Source organism: Arachis ipaensis, chromosome B04 (genome assembly GCF_000816755.2).
Source record: "Arachis ipaensis cultivar K30076 chromosome B04, Araip1.1, whole genome shotgun sequence".
Taxonomy (NCBI): domain Eukaryota; kingdom Viridiplantae; phylum Streptophyta; class Magnoliopsida; order Fabales; family Fabaceae; genus Arachis; species Arachis ipaensis.
In genome coordinates, this window is record NC_029788.2 from 126,722,584 (window position 1) to 126,739,432 (window position 16,849).

At 33.7% G+C, this 16,849-nt stretch overlaps 2 protein-coding genes and 1 pseudogene across 2 annotated transcripts in view; 1 reads left to right on the forward strand and 2 right to left on the reverse strand.

Moving 5' to 3' along the window:
• The window catches only part of LOC107635303, a 39,796-nt gene extending 29,569 nt beyond the window's left edge, over positions 1 to 10,227 (forward strand). Inside the window, exon 4 of the mRNA XM_021121994.1 lies at positions 9,923 to 10,227. Coding sequence (XP_020977653.1) covers positions 9,923 to 9,942 — 20 coding nt within the window. The 3' untranslated portion in view covers positions 9,943 to 10,227. The remainder of the gene's footprint in view (positions 1 to 9,922) is intronic.
• Positions 5,316 to 16,849, reverse strand: part of LOC107637258 — a 30,221-nt pseudogene continuing 18,687 nt past the window's right edge.
• LOC110271330 (receptor like protein 30-like) lies at positions 6,945 to 8,158 on the reverse strand. Its single transcript, XM_021121993.1, has one exon. It carries the CDS (start codon positions 8,141 to 8,143, stop codon positions 6,959 to 6,961), a length of 1,185 nt encoding a protein of 394 aa, XP_020977652.1. The 5' UTR covers positions 8,144 to 8,158; the 3' UTR covers positions 6,945 to 6,958.

Here is a 16,849-nt window from a genome sequence, read left to right on the forward strand (position 1 = left end):
ATACTTGGGTAGTAGTAAGGGTTGTGGTTCGTCCCACTTGCTCCAGGTCAGAGATTGCGATGCCTGGGTAGTAGCGGCAGTAGTGGTGAATCCACTCGCTCCAGGTTGAGCTTTTAGACACCCGCCTGGGTAGTAGCCGCAGTAGTGATTATTTCACTGACTCTGGGCTGAGCGGGCAGTAGCAAGGGGGTTGTAGCTCAAACCTACTTGCTCCGCAAGGGGTGTTTCTGTCTAATGGTTAGCTACCAGGACATGTCGGGTTGGCTATATAACCGACAGATGATATCATCAGCCATAGGGCAGGCATTCATCATTTGCATATGTTTGAATTGTTTGGGTTTGCCATTTGTCTTGGATTTCTACATCATATATGCCATGTTACCTGACTATATGCTACTTGTTCTACTTGTATCATGTTTGTGTATTACTTGCTTGTATTGCTTGTGTTTGTACAACTGAGAGGCCCCTCATGCTGGTGTCGGTGGGTGTGAGGGCTGTTCTTGATGGGATGAATTGATGATGTGATTGCATGATAATGTATTGATATAGAACTGCTGAGGCAGAACAACTGGTGATGGTTTTGCTTATGATTCTGAGTCTGATTCGTGGAAGAGTCAGCGAGTTGGGAAACATGTGAAACATGAATTGAATTTAGCACTCCCTTATGATAGTTGCTTATTCATGGATTAGCGAGAACCTAGGATGAATAATTGGTGAAGAAGTTTAGGATGCTTAGTGAGTTTTTGTTGCAGTACATTGAATTTATTTGGCACTTTTACCGTACTGGGAACCCATGGGCCCGGTGTTCTCATTCCGTATATATCTCTTATTTTTTCAGATACAGGTCCAGGTGCTCAGAAGTGAGTTGTGGGTCGTCTGAGAGACGACGAAGATCTTTATTTCCTCTACTTTGTGTTTTGATTAGAATCTCTCCACCTTTGTTTTGGAAAGTTTATATTATGTATTGAACTCTTTGAATTTGCCTATAGAGGCTCTCATGTTTCCTTCGGGAGAGATTAAGATATACTGTTGTCAACTAATTTCATAACGTACTCTAGCCGACCTAAACTTCGTGGGTCGCGACTAGTAGCTATTTACTTATGTTATATATATCTATCTGTTATCTATCTATTAATCTCCTCTACGCCTTGTCCGTATATCGTTTTCGGCTTCACGGTTTATCTTTTGTTGTCGAAACGTGAGAGATACGTCTTCGCGATTTTATTTCTACTCTTTTCAGGCTTCTCGATTAATACTCCTTTCGAAATTACCTATATTTATTTATTAAAAATCCACCTGAGAGTCGTACCACCGTAATATCATTGACTTATGACTCGAGCATAAGGATTTGAATATTAGGGTGTTACACGACGATTATGGCAGCCTCGAGCTATGGCATAAGTACATAGATATCACACAATTGTGGCATAGGATTTACCCAATTGTTATGAAACTAGGCAGTGTATATTGGATAGAAATAGTGCCACGATACAAAAATTATGTAATCATGTAGCAGAGGAATTTCGATGAACAAAGCTGAAAACCACTCGGGCAATTTATTTATTTTTCCACTGTAACTCTTAAAAGGGTGCCTAATGATGTTAGTATATGGCATTGCGTTAAACATAGATCTTGTGGAAACCATGCTTTTCACAGAATATAGAATGTAAAGCCTTTCAACGGAGCAAAGTTAGCTTTTGTATCTTCAATATCTATCTGCCTACATATCTTCATTTCCAGAATGAAGAAGTGCCATTTACAACTATATGTAATCATACCTAGTCAGAGCCGTCCAACAAGACCCAATGCTAATGTACTCAGTTGCTTCTAACTGGTATTAGAAACTGATGAATGTCTGTGGAAGTGAATATCAGCTACATGAATGAAACCCTCTGCTTTAGAACAAACAGTAGCTCAAAGGGAGAATAGTATAATCTTATGATGACCAAAACAAAGAGCATCAGAAGCACTAGAAGTATGGAAATACAACGCATCACCTTAGATATTCACTTACACACAGTTACTCAATATTTGTGCACTATTCAACAGTAACTGCCCTATGATAGTTACTCAGTTTCAGATCAACTCCGATCTCGCTGGGAAATGGTCACAGCAAATTTATACCTTCTTTGCACCACCTTAGATAAATAAACATTTACACTCAACAGAACCAGAAAACAATCCCAAATATGCCACAGGGATAGTTTACATATTAACACACAAAAGGTAACATGACTTTGTTTTTCTTGTTCATCAAGGACTCTTATACATCAACATCACATTGGAGATCACTAGCTAATCCTAACTTAAAAAATGTCTTGAATGCAATGCGGATGACGAAAAATGTGAGGATAAGTAAGAAACAAAAATGATATCCATTGTAAGTAAATACAAGCTAAAGATTTCATCCATCTGGTGACCTTTAAGGATCTGATTTAACCGTTTGTATGATTTAAACAGAACTTAATAATACACAAATGGCTTGATCAGGACAACCCATCAAATTGCTCTTTCGAAGTACGGGCATGAGAACATCAGTAAAATTCAGACAGTTTCTCACCAATAATTTTTTCCATTAAACAAATCTTCAAAACATAGCAACAAGTACGACCATCAATTTGATTAAAGAATCAAGTAAACTTCTACAATTAAGAAACAAAACCAGCACAAATCAACAGTAATCAGAATAAAAACGAGGAAAAGGAAAATTGATGAAAGTTTCAATGAGCTGCACTGCAGAAGACTGAGAAATAACATCAGGTATCATTTCTGATTTGAATTTTTCCTTTTTTTTCCCCACCGTAACAAACCTAGTAACTGATCAAACCTTAGCACAGAGCCCAAAACAGAGGCGTTCATAGCCATAGATTACATTCGAAAGAAACGGCCTGAACTTTGGTGAATGTTAAATTAACAACAACATCAAAACACAGAGAAAGCACATATTTTTTTTATTTTCGGCTTACCTGTGTCAGCGAAACTAGCCTTCCCAACTCTGGGTATGAAGGAGATGACAACAGTGATGCTCCAGGGCCTGAGTTTTCGACTGAAATCAGTGCGGTTAATGCAATCGCACATGCGCCATTGGTGACTGTCTTGGAGAAGAAGAAACCTCACTCTCTGTTGTGTTTGTTTTGTGTTTTGAGAGGAGGGAGGAAGGAGGAAGGAGGAAGGAGGCTTTCAGCATGAAACGACGTCGTTTCATCTCATTTTGGCGCCACAGCCAAAACAGTGTCGTTTCAGTAAGGCCCACGCGTCACGAAGGCTGCCAGCTCAGCTTTCCGGTTGCGCCAGGTGTCCAAAAATTGCCGGAAGGACAACTTTGAGTCCCGGAGTGCAAGTTTGTGGATGACTTTGAGAAACTTTTAAGTTTAGGGACTACTATGAGGCTCGAGTGCAACTTCAGAAACTACATTGAGGCTTATCTCCACATTATACGGTTCTTTTAATAATTATTGCAAGAAGACTAGTGGCTTCTGTGCTGTTTAGGGAATTGGTTGAAAAGAACTCAAACAATGCATGTGGAGATGAACTTGATGAGGAAGTCACAAAGGATCAACAACAAAACATAGCCAGTGATGATGAACTGCGTGGGATCTTCTGTGATGGCAGTGACAGCATTTTGTTCTTCTATGATCCAAACAAATACGCCTTAGAACTGCAAGAAAGCGACCTCTACTCATTTCTTTGAACAGAGATGTGTAGTTTTATTGACAATAATGTAAAATATGATGGGACATATCAATTTTGTTCTATGCATGTTTCCATATCTCAATAGCTTCAAATTTTACAAGGGATGTTAATCATAATTGCTAAAAGAAATTTAAAAGCATTGTTGACAAGAGTATATGACTATGCAATAATTCACAGTTAATAAGATCCTATTTGTAGTCATATGTGAACCATCAACATATATATAACGGATTAATTGCAGGAATCAATATACCAATTACTTCAACATATCTAATTGTAGTTAATTGTGCATTCTTAAAATCATCTGATGCAAACTTCTTTTGCAATCAAAAGAACCAGAATTCTACAGATTCCTTTCCATACTATGCTAAACTTCACATGCTTCACCCAAAAAACATGTTTATTGTTAGAAACAAGGGCAGACGAAACTTCTGGAAAGAAACGCAAACGGAACTGCCAGAAAGAAACATAAACTGAACTGCCACAAGGAAACACAGACGAAACGCAGACGGAACTGCCACGAGAAAATGCGGACGAAACTGGCGAAAGAGAGCGAAAACTATATGATTTCTTCATGAGAATAGGTAAGCAGCGGATGACAATGGTGTTTGATCATTCGACTCGAAAAAAAACACAAAATAGAGAAAATAGGCTAGTCGGTGAGGTGAAAAAAGCATCAAAGGAGTGACAAAAGGTTAAGAAAAATGGCATAAAAAAAAAGTGCAAAAACTACGGTGATTTCACCGCAAGGAAAACAACCTATCCTCTTCAAGGAGGATACCATGGCTCTGATACCATGTTAGAAACAAGAGACTAAACTGGAGGAAGGATTTGTGTATTATTGAGTATAATTAAGTTGTCTATTCAAGTTGTCTGAAATAATACAATATAGAATGGTATTTATATAAGTACTAAGAGAATCGAAATACTAAAGATGTGATATCCTATAATAAATATTCAGATATGCTAAATAATGCTAATTGATCATAATTGATCCTAATTATATTCTAACATTTATGAATACTGTATAGATGGATATGTTAACCTTTCATACTCATTGGTAATTGCTCTCTTTTTTTCAAGGCTATGGTTTTGTTCCCTTAATGGGTTGTTCTGTGCTTGCAGTGCTCCCTTTGATAGAGGTTATTGTCCCTATTTACAGGTGCTGTTGTAATTTTATTTTTTACTCTCCATTCGATTCCTATGAGAAAAATTAGTGCTCTTACTGTGAAAAAGAGAGAGATTGATCATCATTGCTTCTCCTTCCTCCTATGGTGTTGTTGACTTTAAATATTGAAAAAGAAGAGAAATAAAAGCAGAAGAAAATTCATGTTTTTGTTAGTAACTTTTTTAATGAAAAGATTTTAGCTTTTTGTATTTCTATATTAGTTTTTTTCCCTTCTCTTATTTAGAATATGGATATTGGTTGTAATTTTAGTTTTGTTCAAAAATCTCATTTATTTAGTAATGTTAGTGTTGGCCCAATTGATCTACTTATAATATTTTTCATATAAATGAATACTTGTTTTTTTGAAAAAAACAATTGCTTCTTTTTACATTTTAACATCCTGTCTTGAATAAGCATAAGCATAACTACTGCATAAGCATAAGAGAGAGTATGCAAAAGGAAATTGATTATTGTATGCAGTATGGCTTTTGTTATTCCAAAAATAGAAAAAGCAAAATAAATATATAACACACTATATTTTTGTTATTCCAAAAATAAAAATAATCTAAGATTACACACATGAAAAGAGCAACATCTAGACTTGTGACTTAAAAGATCTTTTTCAGCAACCTATAAACATCTACAGAAAAAGCATTTCCCTGTGCTAACCCAGCAACAAGGCCACCACCATATCCAATTAGAATTACCATCCAATACAATTCAAAGAAAGATCCTGACTCAGAATCTTGATCACCATAAGGTTTTTGCAATGGGGGCTTAGGATGATCTTCACATTTCTTCAACAATTGAATCCCGCACAAATCTTTATTTCCCTCAAATGAATTATTATCAAAGGTAGAAAGTTGGCCATTTTCTGGTACTGGACCTGAGAGATTATTGAAAGACACATTGAAGAAATCCAAGAAGGTTAGCCCTGTGAGTTGTTGAGGAATATTCCCTGACAAGTTACTGAGAGAAAGGTCCAGCACTTCAAGATTTGAAAGCTTTCCCAAGGAAGATGGAAAATGCTGCCAGTAAACATGTTATTGGATAAATTGAGCACAACAAGACGATTCAAACTTCCCATGATATCTGGAATCTCTCCCGAAATTTTGTTACATGAAAGATCAATGGCTACCATGTGATGAAGGTATTGACTCCCAAGATAATCCATGACAACTCCTTTGTTGGACATTGAAAATGGATGCCAATCAATATCTATTTCCGCATTGTCACTATGAATCACGTCCTTGAAATCCAGTTGCCTTTTGTTGGATATGATCATCGATCTGAAGCACATGATTATTTGTGATGTAAATTTCGTTGAGAAACCATTTTGAGAAAGATCAATGATTCGAAGGTGGGGAAATGTGTATTTCAATGGACACATTATAGCTCCGTGAAATTGATTATCACGTAAAGAAACAACCTTTAACTTAGGAAGAGATGCCAACCAGAAAGGAAATGAGTCATTGAAATGGTTATGTCTCACATCAAGAAACTCTAGCCTTCTGCAATTGACAAGTGCTCTTGGTAATTGACCGTACAACTTGTTAGAACTAAAATCGATCAACTGAAGGACATTTCCTTTCACATAAATTTGAGGAATATTGCCTGTCAATTTGTTTCCCGAGACATTCAAAAGTTGAAGGGATTGGCTAAAGCTTCCCAAACATGATGGAATCATGCCAACTAAATTGTTGGAAGATAAATCAAGATTCACAAGTGACTGCAGGTTGCATATCGAGGGGGATATTTCTCCCAACAATAGGTTGTTGGAAACTTCCAAACTCTCAAGAGTCGTTTTGTTCCATAACCAACTCGGTATTGTCTTTATGTTGTATAAAATTGGGAAAATGAACTAAGTTGCATGAACCTAAAATCAAAGCTTGAATTTGAGAAGGAAATGTTACGTTGGAAGAGTTCTTCCCTTCAAGAAAAGACAATTTGTTGCCTCCGCCTAAACCAAGAATAGTAAGCTTTTGGAGCTTTGAAAGCATGTGAAGCTCAATCTGTCCTTCCAACATATTACTATGTAGTTTAAGACCTGTAAGATTCTCTAACTTGAAGAGGAAATATGGAATTTCACCTTGAAGATCAAGTTGGAATTTCTCCATTTAAATTGCACCCACTCAATCCTAACCATCGAATTGGAGGAAGGATTGTCACATTGACATCCCTGTTTTGTGAGAACAAGGACAATTTGTTGTTAGACAAGTCAAGAATATTAAGCATCTTTAGCTTCAAAAACATGTCAAGTGTTAGGCGGCCTTCGAAAAAATTATAACTTAGAACTAGATATACAAGATTCTCTAGTCCAAAAAGAGGGCGAGGGATTTCACCATGAAAGCTATTATCTTCAAGAGCCAAGTGAGCTAAATTGGTCAGGTTTCCAATGGATGCAGGTAATGTGCCCTGCAGATTTTGGTTTTCCGCAAAATTCAAAGATGTTAAGTTTGCAAGAGAGAATATTCCGATAGGAAACTCACCATGCAGTTCACATTGGCGAAAAGAGAGTATTTGCAGAGATGTAAGGTTTGTGAGCGTGTGAGGTAATGATGATGAAATGGTGACAAAATTAAGCCGAAGTTGTTCAAGTCTTGTTGAGTTTTGAATTAAGCTTCGCAGAGTGGATTCCTTCAGTTGCAAACGGTTGATTAATGGATAATCAAGCTGTTTAATATAGCTGCGAAGATCAAGGGACAACAAGTTGAACAAACGGGAAATTTGAGTTGGGACTTCACCTGACAATGTGGTTTCACCAAATTGAGAAAGATTCAAATGCCTCAGTTGTGACAAGTCACCTATCCTGGCTGGAATTTGCGAGTGATTGAAGTCATTGTCTGAAAGATCAAGGCTTTGAAGATGCACAAGCGAGAAAAGGGTGCTATTGGGATCCATGGAACCATAGAGCAGGCTGCTACTAAGATCAATGGAAATGACATGACCTGTGAGTTCATCGCATTCGATGCCATCCCACAAGCAGCAATCTGTGGACGGATTCCAAGAAAGAGTTTTAGGATAACTGAAAGGATTGTAGGAAGCATACTTACTTATGAAGAAGCTTTGTTTAAAGCTGAGCAAGGCATTGCTTTCATGTTGATGGCATTCATGATGATGAGTAGTAGTTGAATCATTCAAAGTTAAACAGTTTGTGAACAGGGAGGATGAGAAGAGGAGAATGAACTGTATGGAGAAAGCAAGAGAACACAAGAACCCTATTATTGTCAGTTGAATTGCAATAGGTTTCAATGGATGAAATGTTTGGGACACTTGAATCATTTTTATAGGCAAGTATAAAGTGTCCGCGTTCTCTAAAATGGAGTGTACACTGGGTGGAGACTCTAACAACCATCTTTTTTCCCCTACTATTTCACTTTGCTAACAACTTTGCATTTGATGTTGTCGTTCATACTTAACTGTACATGCAACGTCATGACTTCTCTACTCATATAGTCATCTCTCACAAGTCACAGGGGACAAGGTATCTTTCAAACCTTATCTATATCTTTCTTTACCGCCACAAACTTCCTTGCTTTTGGCGTTCTAAAGTTACGCACTTGCAAAAAGTGATATGTATATGTATTTTTCTTAATTCCGTTGTAGTGACGATAGATCATACATTCATACTCAATAGAGTGTGAAATTGCATTTCCGTTTGTTTTGGTGAAAACAAGAAAAAATGGTCATACAAATTTTTGAATTGAAATAATGGAGTTATAGGTCCATAAAAATTCAAATATTCTCCGTATCATTTCCACGTCTCTTTAATCTAATTCACCTCACGCGTCACTATCTAACCAACTTTTCAATCAACGCGCAAATATATAATTGTTTTTTTCGAAAAGAATTTGTTTTCTTTTTCGAATTTCTTTAGTGTTTTCGATTTACGTTCTTTTCCATCTCTGCGTTTCTTTTCGTTCGTTCTCTGCATTCTTGTCATGGTCGAAAATGAGCCATGACCGGCGCTGAGGAAAATAATCCCCAAGCAACTCTAACTAACTCAAATATAAGTTGAATAAGAAAGTTACAAATATTTTAAATAAATTTACAGTGTCTAAAATGCATGGTTCTGAAAACCAAACTGGACCAGCCGGTTCAACTGAAAAAACCGGGAACCGATCACCTAGTAAACCGTCTAGCAAAAAATCGATGAGAAAATCAGTCGAACCGGAGGTTAACCGGTGAACTAGGAAAACCGTCCGGTTTTTTAGCAATTTTTGGTTTGGATATTAAACTACTAAACGGCGTCGTTTTGAAGGTATAAAAAAAAAGAGAAGCTAAACGCAACGAACCCTAATCCTAATCTCAGTCTCACACTCTCACAAGAGAAAGCACAGCATAGCCGCCACGGGCAGAAGAGAAAGCACCCATGGGCCACGATCGAGCAGCCCCTCTTCGCCGTCGCATAGCCACCACCATCGCCACCGCATCCCACCGCCATCGCCACCGCATCCAACATCCCACAGCCCCTCTTCGCCGTCCCACAGCCCCTCTTCGTTGTCGCCGAGCTCCCCTCCTCGTTGGTCGTCACCGAGCTAGCCTCCTCCATCGTCGTCGCCGAGCTCGCCTCCTCCTTTGTCGCTGTTACTCGCCACCGGTAATACTCTATTCTTATTCGTTTGCGCCTTCCACCTCGCCTCCTGTTTAATCGTCGCCTCCTCCTTCCACCTCACTGCCTTCTGATTTTCTGTGCTTGATTTTATGATTTATTAGCTTGCGATTTGTTCATGATTTGTTATATGTGCTTGATTTTATAATTTTTCTGTTCATGATTTGTTATCTGTGTTCATGTTTTGTTATCTGTATTCATGATTTGGTATCTGTTCATGATTTGTTATCTGGATTCATGATGAGGTCATCAGAAAAATTCTGTTTGAGTTGCTGTTCATGATTTGGTATCTGTTCATGATGAAATGAGTTACTGCTTCATGATTTTGGTTGCTGAATTATTTATTTGTTCATGCTGAATTACATGATTTTGGTTGCTGCTTCATGTTTATCTGGATTACATGGTTTTCTGAAGTTATTTTCTGGTCTTTGATTTTCTGATTGTTACAGATGGAACAATCACAAAGTAACCCATAGCCACAAGATAATGCTGTTCAAGATTCTCAAACTGGTTCATCCAGAGGTAAATCTGATCCAGCTTGGCAATATTTTACAGTGAAGTATGACAAAAATAATAAGGCTCAATATACATGTATTTTCTGCTTGAATACTTACAATGGAGGGGGGATATATAGAATGAAATATCATCTTGCAAAAATCCCTGGACAAATTAAAGTTTGTAACAAAGTAACTGAAGATGTTGAACTTCAATTCAAAAGGCTTTTGGAGGAAAACAAAAAAAATAAGGCAGAAAATTATGAAGTTGTTTGTGAACCTCTAATAATAAACTTTGATGTTTGAAGTTGTTTGTGAACCTCTAATATTAAGTTATGGATAATTTATTATGTGAAATTTTAAATTTTATTAAGTTAGAAATTATTGAATTTATATATTTAAAATTATTTTTAGGTTTTTTAATAATTTTATTTAATATTTTATTAAACCGGTTGAACCTCGATCGAACTAGTGAACTATTGAACCAATGACCTCACCGGTTATTGACCTGTCAGGTTCTCACAACATTGCTAAAATGTATAATTACCTATTTTTAACAAAAGGTAAAATAAATAAATATGGATGGATTCTGCCTGTGGCATATAGAGCATATACTTCTAGGAACTCGACAAAGAATAGGTACTCATTGCAGATCGTTTCTCTTGAATAGAAAATCTTACATAGTCAAGTATTTGTTTCTGAAAAATATTTTTAAAAAAATAGGGTGAATTTTGCAACTCAGTGACTAGACAATACATCTATAATCCATATGAGATCATATAAACGTTATTATCAAAGTAATTTTTAATTAGAAAATAGTAGTTGATAGTAATAAGTGAATCAATAAGGGAGTTTTCATACAGAAATCAAATCAAAAGTCTACACTTGGGCGACTCCACCTCTAACGGTTGCCCTTTCTTCTTGTGTATCTGTACGGAATAACAGATCCAACGTGTGGCCTACATGTTAGGCTAGCAACGCCTCTGCTAGCTGAGGTCTGAGCCAAATGCATCTAAATTAACGTCATAACCGTCGTTAACTACGATTTTCTAATACGGGCCTCCCAAACCAATTCAAACATATAATTTCGAATATAAAAAATTCTTCGGTCTTTCAAACATGAGGTATCAATTCAAATCAAATAATACTTTCTTATCTAAATCATATTCAATCATATTTTCTCAATTTTAAGGCATTTCAAACATATTTCACAATTTTAAAATAAGTGAGTACTAACAAATACATCAATGTTTCAAAAATACATATTCGAATAAAATCAAATACTTTAGAATAATATAAAACTTTTCAAAACATACATATAGTCTCATAAAAGCATATAATCTCAAGTGCATATTAAAATGAGCTTAACAAGTTCAAAGGATTTTAAAACCAATTTAAAATCCTTTAATTTAGATCTTTGTAAGTATAACTAAGTTCAAAGCACGTATATTGAAATAATTATAGATGTAAAGCCAAAACATTATAATTATAAATGTAAAGTCTACTCAGTATTTGATCCCAAGGGACCGAAAAGACCAAACCCAGAGTACCAAACTAATGGGTATGAAAGAGTGCAAAATTTGGACGGAGGCAGCGACAGCTCTGATAGGTAAGCAAAACAGCGAACAGGGGCACAACAGAACAGAAGCGACGACGGCTAAAGGTAGAGCAACGACGACAACATCAACAACTGTGGTAAAACAGTAGCAAAAACAAAACAGAACAAGCAACCACTAACCAGGTTCGAACAATGGTAAAACCGAATTAACAAAGGTGTGAAACGCTTCCTACGACATTTTCGAAGGGCCAGGATAGTGGCGGAAGGCTCCAGTGGAGGAGGAATGGAGGATAGAGCATGACCGGACAAGACAGCAGCTTTCCGACGAGCTCTCCTGCAGCAACGACACAGCAGCTCAGCGACTAGCTCCTTCAGTGACGACAGCAACCACTGCAATAGCCCCAACAGCGATGGCAGCAGCACTGCTCTCTCTCTCTCTCTCTGGCCATCACGTCCTCTCTCTCCCACTCCTATGGCCCCTCTCAAGTATGGTGATGGCAGTGGCAGTGACTCCCACTGGCGCCGCCTCTCTCTTCCCCTCTTCTCTTCTTCCTTCCTCCATCACTCCCCCTCTCCTTCCTCTTTCTCTTTTTTGTTGTCATCTGTCTGTAGGGTGGGGGTGTATGTGATAGAGTGAGTGTTAGTAGGTTTAATTTGGGAATTAGCGTTAGGATTTGGTAAAAGAAATAAGGGTAGTGTAGGAATTTTTATAAAATTGGAAGGTTTGATAATAATAAAAAAAATCAAATGCAAAATGTTTAAAAAAAATTCAGGACGTTACAATTCTCTTCCTTTGTTTTTCGCAATTTCTTTCGTTTTCTACATTTTTAAAATCAAGTTTTGAAATCAGATTTGAATAGTTATCTCATTGTTGAAAATAATAAATGATTCAAGTTTAAATTGTCAATTGAATCAGAGTGGAGTGGATTATTATTATGAATCCAATTAAGTGGCTGAAGTGTGGTTCGATTATATTTAATGTTTTTGTTAATAGTTTATGATTCGGTAGGCGAATAATGTTGTTTTGTTTGTGAAAGTTATTGTTCATCGTTGATAATTTGAATTGAATGTATGTAGGAGTTTTGCATCAAAAAAAATATTTTTGTGTATTTGCAGCAAATTTCAGTGTAAAACTAAGACATTGATGTGTATTGTTTAAGAATTTTCGGTGGATTTGTACTGATAAGTTCTATATAATTCAAAACTCTTCCTTTTCCTCCTCCTTCATCTTCTGCTGCTGCTTTTTTTTCATCATTATCACCATCTTCTTCTTCTTTTTTCCTTATTCATCTTTCCTATATCTCGTTACCTTCTCAAGCTTCTTTTTGTTTTACTCTCTTAACAAGAATAAAAACAAAAAAAATCAAACAAAGAAGAAGAAACACATAATACTGCAAAATTACTTGGAAGATGATGAACTTACATTCATTCAACTAAAAGAAAGAAACAAATAAGAAAAAAAGAAAAAGAAAAAAATGCAGCATTAGAGAAAATATTTTCGTGTAGTTGCAGCAAATTTCGGTATAAAACTAAGACATTTATGTGTATTGTTTAAGAATTTTTTGTGGATTTGTACTGATAAATTCTACATAATTCAAAACTCTTCATCTTTCTCCTCCTATCTTCTGCTACTTCTTCTTCTTCTTCTCCTTTTTCATCATCATCATCATCACCATCTTCTTCTTCTTTTTTTCTTATTCATCTTTCCTTTCTTGTTTTACCTTCTCAACTTTCTTCTTGTTTTACTCTCTTAACAAGAATAAAAACAAAAAAAATCAAACATCGAAGAAGAAGAAACACATAATATTAGAAAATTACTTAGAAGATGATGAACTTACATTCATTCAACTAAAAGAAAGAAACAAATAAAAAAAAGAAAAAGAAAAAAAATATAGCATTAGAGAAAATATTTTCGTGTAGTTGCAGCAAATTTCGGTATAAAACTAAGACATTTATGTGTATTATTTAAGAATTTTTTGTGGATTTGTACTGATAAATTCTGCATAATTCAAAACTCTTCATCTTCCTCCTCCTATCTTCTGCTACTTCTTCTTCTTCTTCTTTTTCATCATCATCATCATCACCATCTTCTTTTTTTTTCTTATTCATCTTTTCTTTCTTGTTTTACCTTCTCAACTTTCTTCTTGTTTTACTTTCTTAACAAGAATAAAAAAAAAAAAATCAAACACAAAAGAAGAAGAAACACATAATATTGGAAAATTACTTAGAAGATGATGAACTTACATTCATTCAACTAAAAAAAAGAAACAAATAAGAAAAAAAAAAGAAGAAAAAAATACAACATTAGAAAAAATATTTTTGTGTATTTACAGCAAATTTTAGTGTAAAACTAAGACATTTATGTGTATTGTTTAAGAATTTTTGGTGGAATTGTACTGATAAATTCTGTATAATTTAAAACTCTTTCTTTTCTTCCTTCCTCATCTTCTACTGTTTCTTCTTCTTTTTTTCATTATCATCATCACCATCTTCTTTTTCTTATTCATCTTTTCTTTCTTATTTTACCTTCTCAAGTTTCTTCTTGTTTTACTCTCTTAACAAGAATAAAAATTAAAAAAATCAAACAAAGAAGAAGAAGAAACACATAATACTGTAAAATTACTTGAAAAATGATGAACTTACATTCATTCAACTAAAAGAAAGAAAGAAATAAGAAAAAAAAAAGAAGAAAAAATGCAGCATTAAATGAAATATTTTCGTATAGTTGCAGCAAATTTCGGTGTAAAACTAAGACATTTATGTATATTGTTTAAGAATTTTAGGTGGATTTGCACTAATAAATTCTGCATAATTCAAAACTCTTCATCTTCCTCCTCCTCATCTTCTGCTTCTTCTTCTTCTTATTTCATTTTCTCATAATTCTTTTCGAATTGATCAGCTTTGCAACTTCCTTCACTTTTCGCGACGATTTTGAGAGATTTTGATCGTTGTTTGAATTTTGAGCGTTGCGGTTTTGATTGAGGGAAAAGAACCATTTGCGCTATTCAAAAGTTGGGGACAAGTGCGTGTTTACACGCAATCTAAACTAAAGGTTGTTTTTGTTAGATTTGATCAACTTGTATGCCAAAAAGACTTGATAAAAATTTTACAATGTGAGACATGATTTATGGACCAATAAGTCTACCACCTTTTAAACTTAAAAATCCTAACCCTTAATTCTTTAGCATGGTACAAATTTATCACAAATTTTTTTGAATAATATTCTAAATTAATTCTTAAGAAATTTTTAATCGAATAGTTTAATCATTAATAAATTTTAATCATCAAATTAGTCTCTTAACTTTTATTTTGCCGGCAAATCAATCCCATGTGAGATTGTCTATCTATACGAAGGGACTTATCTGAAACTTATAAAAAATTTTAAGAATTATTATGTCTTTTAATAAATAATATCAGAAATTGATTTGTCTAACTTTTTACTTAAATTTGGCGTAGAAATTAATATGTCTAAGAAAAAAGGTGACGGACTAATTTAGTACTTAAAATTTTTTAAGAATTAAATTGTCTGACTAAAGATTTTTTGGACTGATTTGAAATATTATTCAATTTTTTTCTCAATAGTTTATTTAGTTCTTTTTATTTTTTAGAATATATAAGATTATCGTAAAACTTTTCAAAACCTACTAATTTTATTATTTTTTTTATGAACATATAGTAAAAACATCTATTAATAATTAATAATATATTAAAACAAAATACAAGATAATCTGCATATTCATTTTTAGCCTCCTTAGTTTCTATCATGAATTCATGATGCCACATAGGATTTGGTGGCTCTAAATTTATTCTTAGATTTTTACTCTTTTTTCTTTAAGTACAATAAAAAACAAAAAAAAAATTACGAAAATCATTATAAAACCTCTTATTAAAATTATGAAACGTAACGAGAAATAAAATTCAATGTAAATCAATGTAATAATTTCACTTTAATTAAATTTTTGAAATGTTATACTACTTTAAAAATTTAATGTACAATTATTATATATCTTACATTGATCCTAAGGTCACATTATAAGAAAAAAAAAAATTTTTAAGATGCTACTAAAATTATCAAATGTTACACAAAACCAAAATTAAATGTACAAATTCTTTTAAGATTTCACAAAAATTAAAAATTTAGATTTTTAACATGATGTAATGTCAATTTAAGTGGCTCCAAATTCATTATTCTTATCTTACTAAGTTTCTATCTTCTATCTTCTATCTTTATATTATATCCTAGGATTCTTATTATAGCTAGGATTTTTTTTAACCTTAACTTTTTATATGCTCTTTTACTTTATTTTTATGTAGGTTATATATTGTTTTTAATGTTAATGTTAATTCTTTTTAATAGGTATAAATTTGATTAAAATCTAATTTCTTCTCTTCTTCTTTTATATTTATCTCTCATTCTTATATTTACTATATAAATCAATATTCACTTCACACATTTTCTTTATCTCCTCACATAAACTCATACCTCTTTCTCTTCTTCCTCCTCTCTTTCTCTCCATTCTTACTAATTTTTTGCACAACTAAAATTTGGTTGATGAACATAATTTTTATTTTTATTTTTTTAAATTTGCTAAACATGTGTATTAAGTCATTGTGTGATTGTATTCATTAATTTTTTTATTTCTTTGTGTAATTGTATTCATAAAATGTTATATAGTGTATTTGTCACTTATATATCACTTTTCTTTTTTTCAACAATTTATATTTTCTTTAAATATCTTTTAGTTATAATAATATTATTAAAAATACATGTTATGATTCATGAAAATTAAAATTAAAAAATTGAAAATAGTTTGTTGTTGTATTATAGTATTTAATAATATTATTAATAATATTAATAATAGCATTTTAATAGTATTCAATCAATAGAACTAATGGTGCAAGAAAGCTGTCTTATAAAAAATAAAAATTTTAAAATAAATCACTTATAATTTGGTTTCTCACTTTCTTGAATACCAACTCAAGAATAAGGTAGTGAAATGTAAATCTATTTATCTATTAGTAATATATTAAAACAGAGTCTAAAATAGTCTTTACATACATTGTTAGTCTTTTAACTTTTTACTGTTATGCTATGTCGGTTTAAGTGACTAATTAATACATATTATCTAATTAAATTACCTTGTAATCCTTCTATTTTCTATTTAAAATATTTTTAAATTTTTCTATAAAATAAAAAGATCTGTTACTATTCTTATATTTATTATGCAATAAAAAATCCGTAACTCTATGTCATCCATTGCAACAACATAGAATGTTTATACTACCATAAAGAATAACATTTATATAATCAATCTAATCAATCT

Excerpts from the sequence above, each read along its gene's own strand:
- LOC110271330 (XM_021121993.1), bottom strand. The coding sequence starts at position 8,143 with ATGATTCAAGTGTCCCAAACATTTCATCCATTGAAACCTATTGCAATT.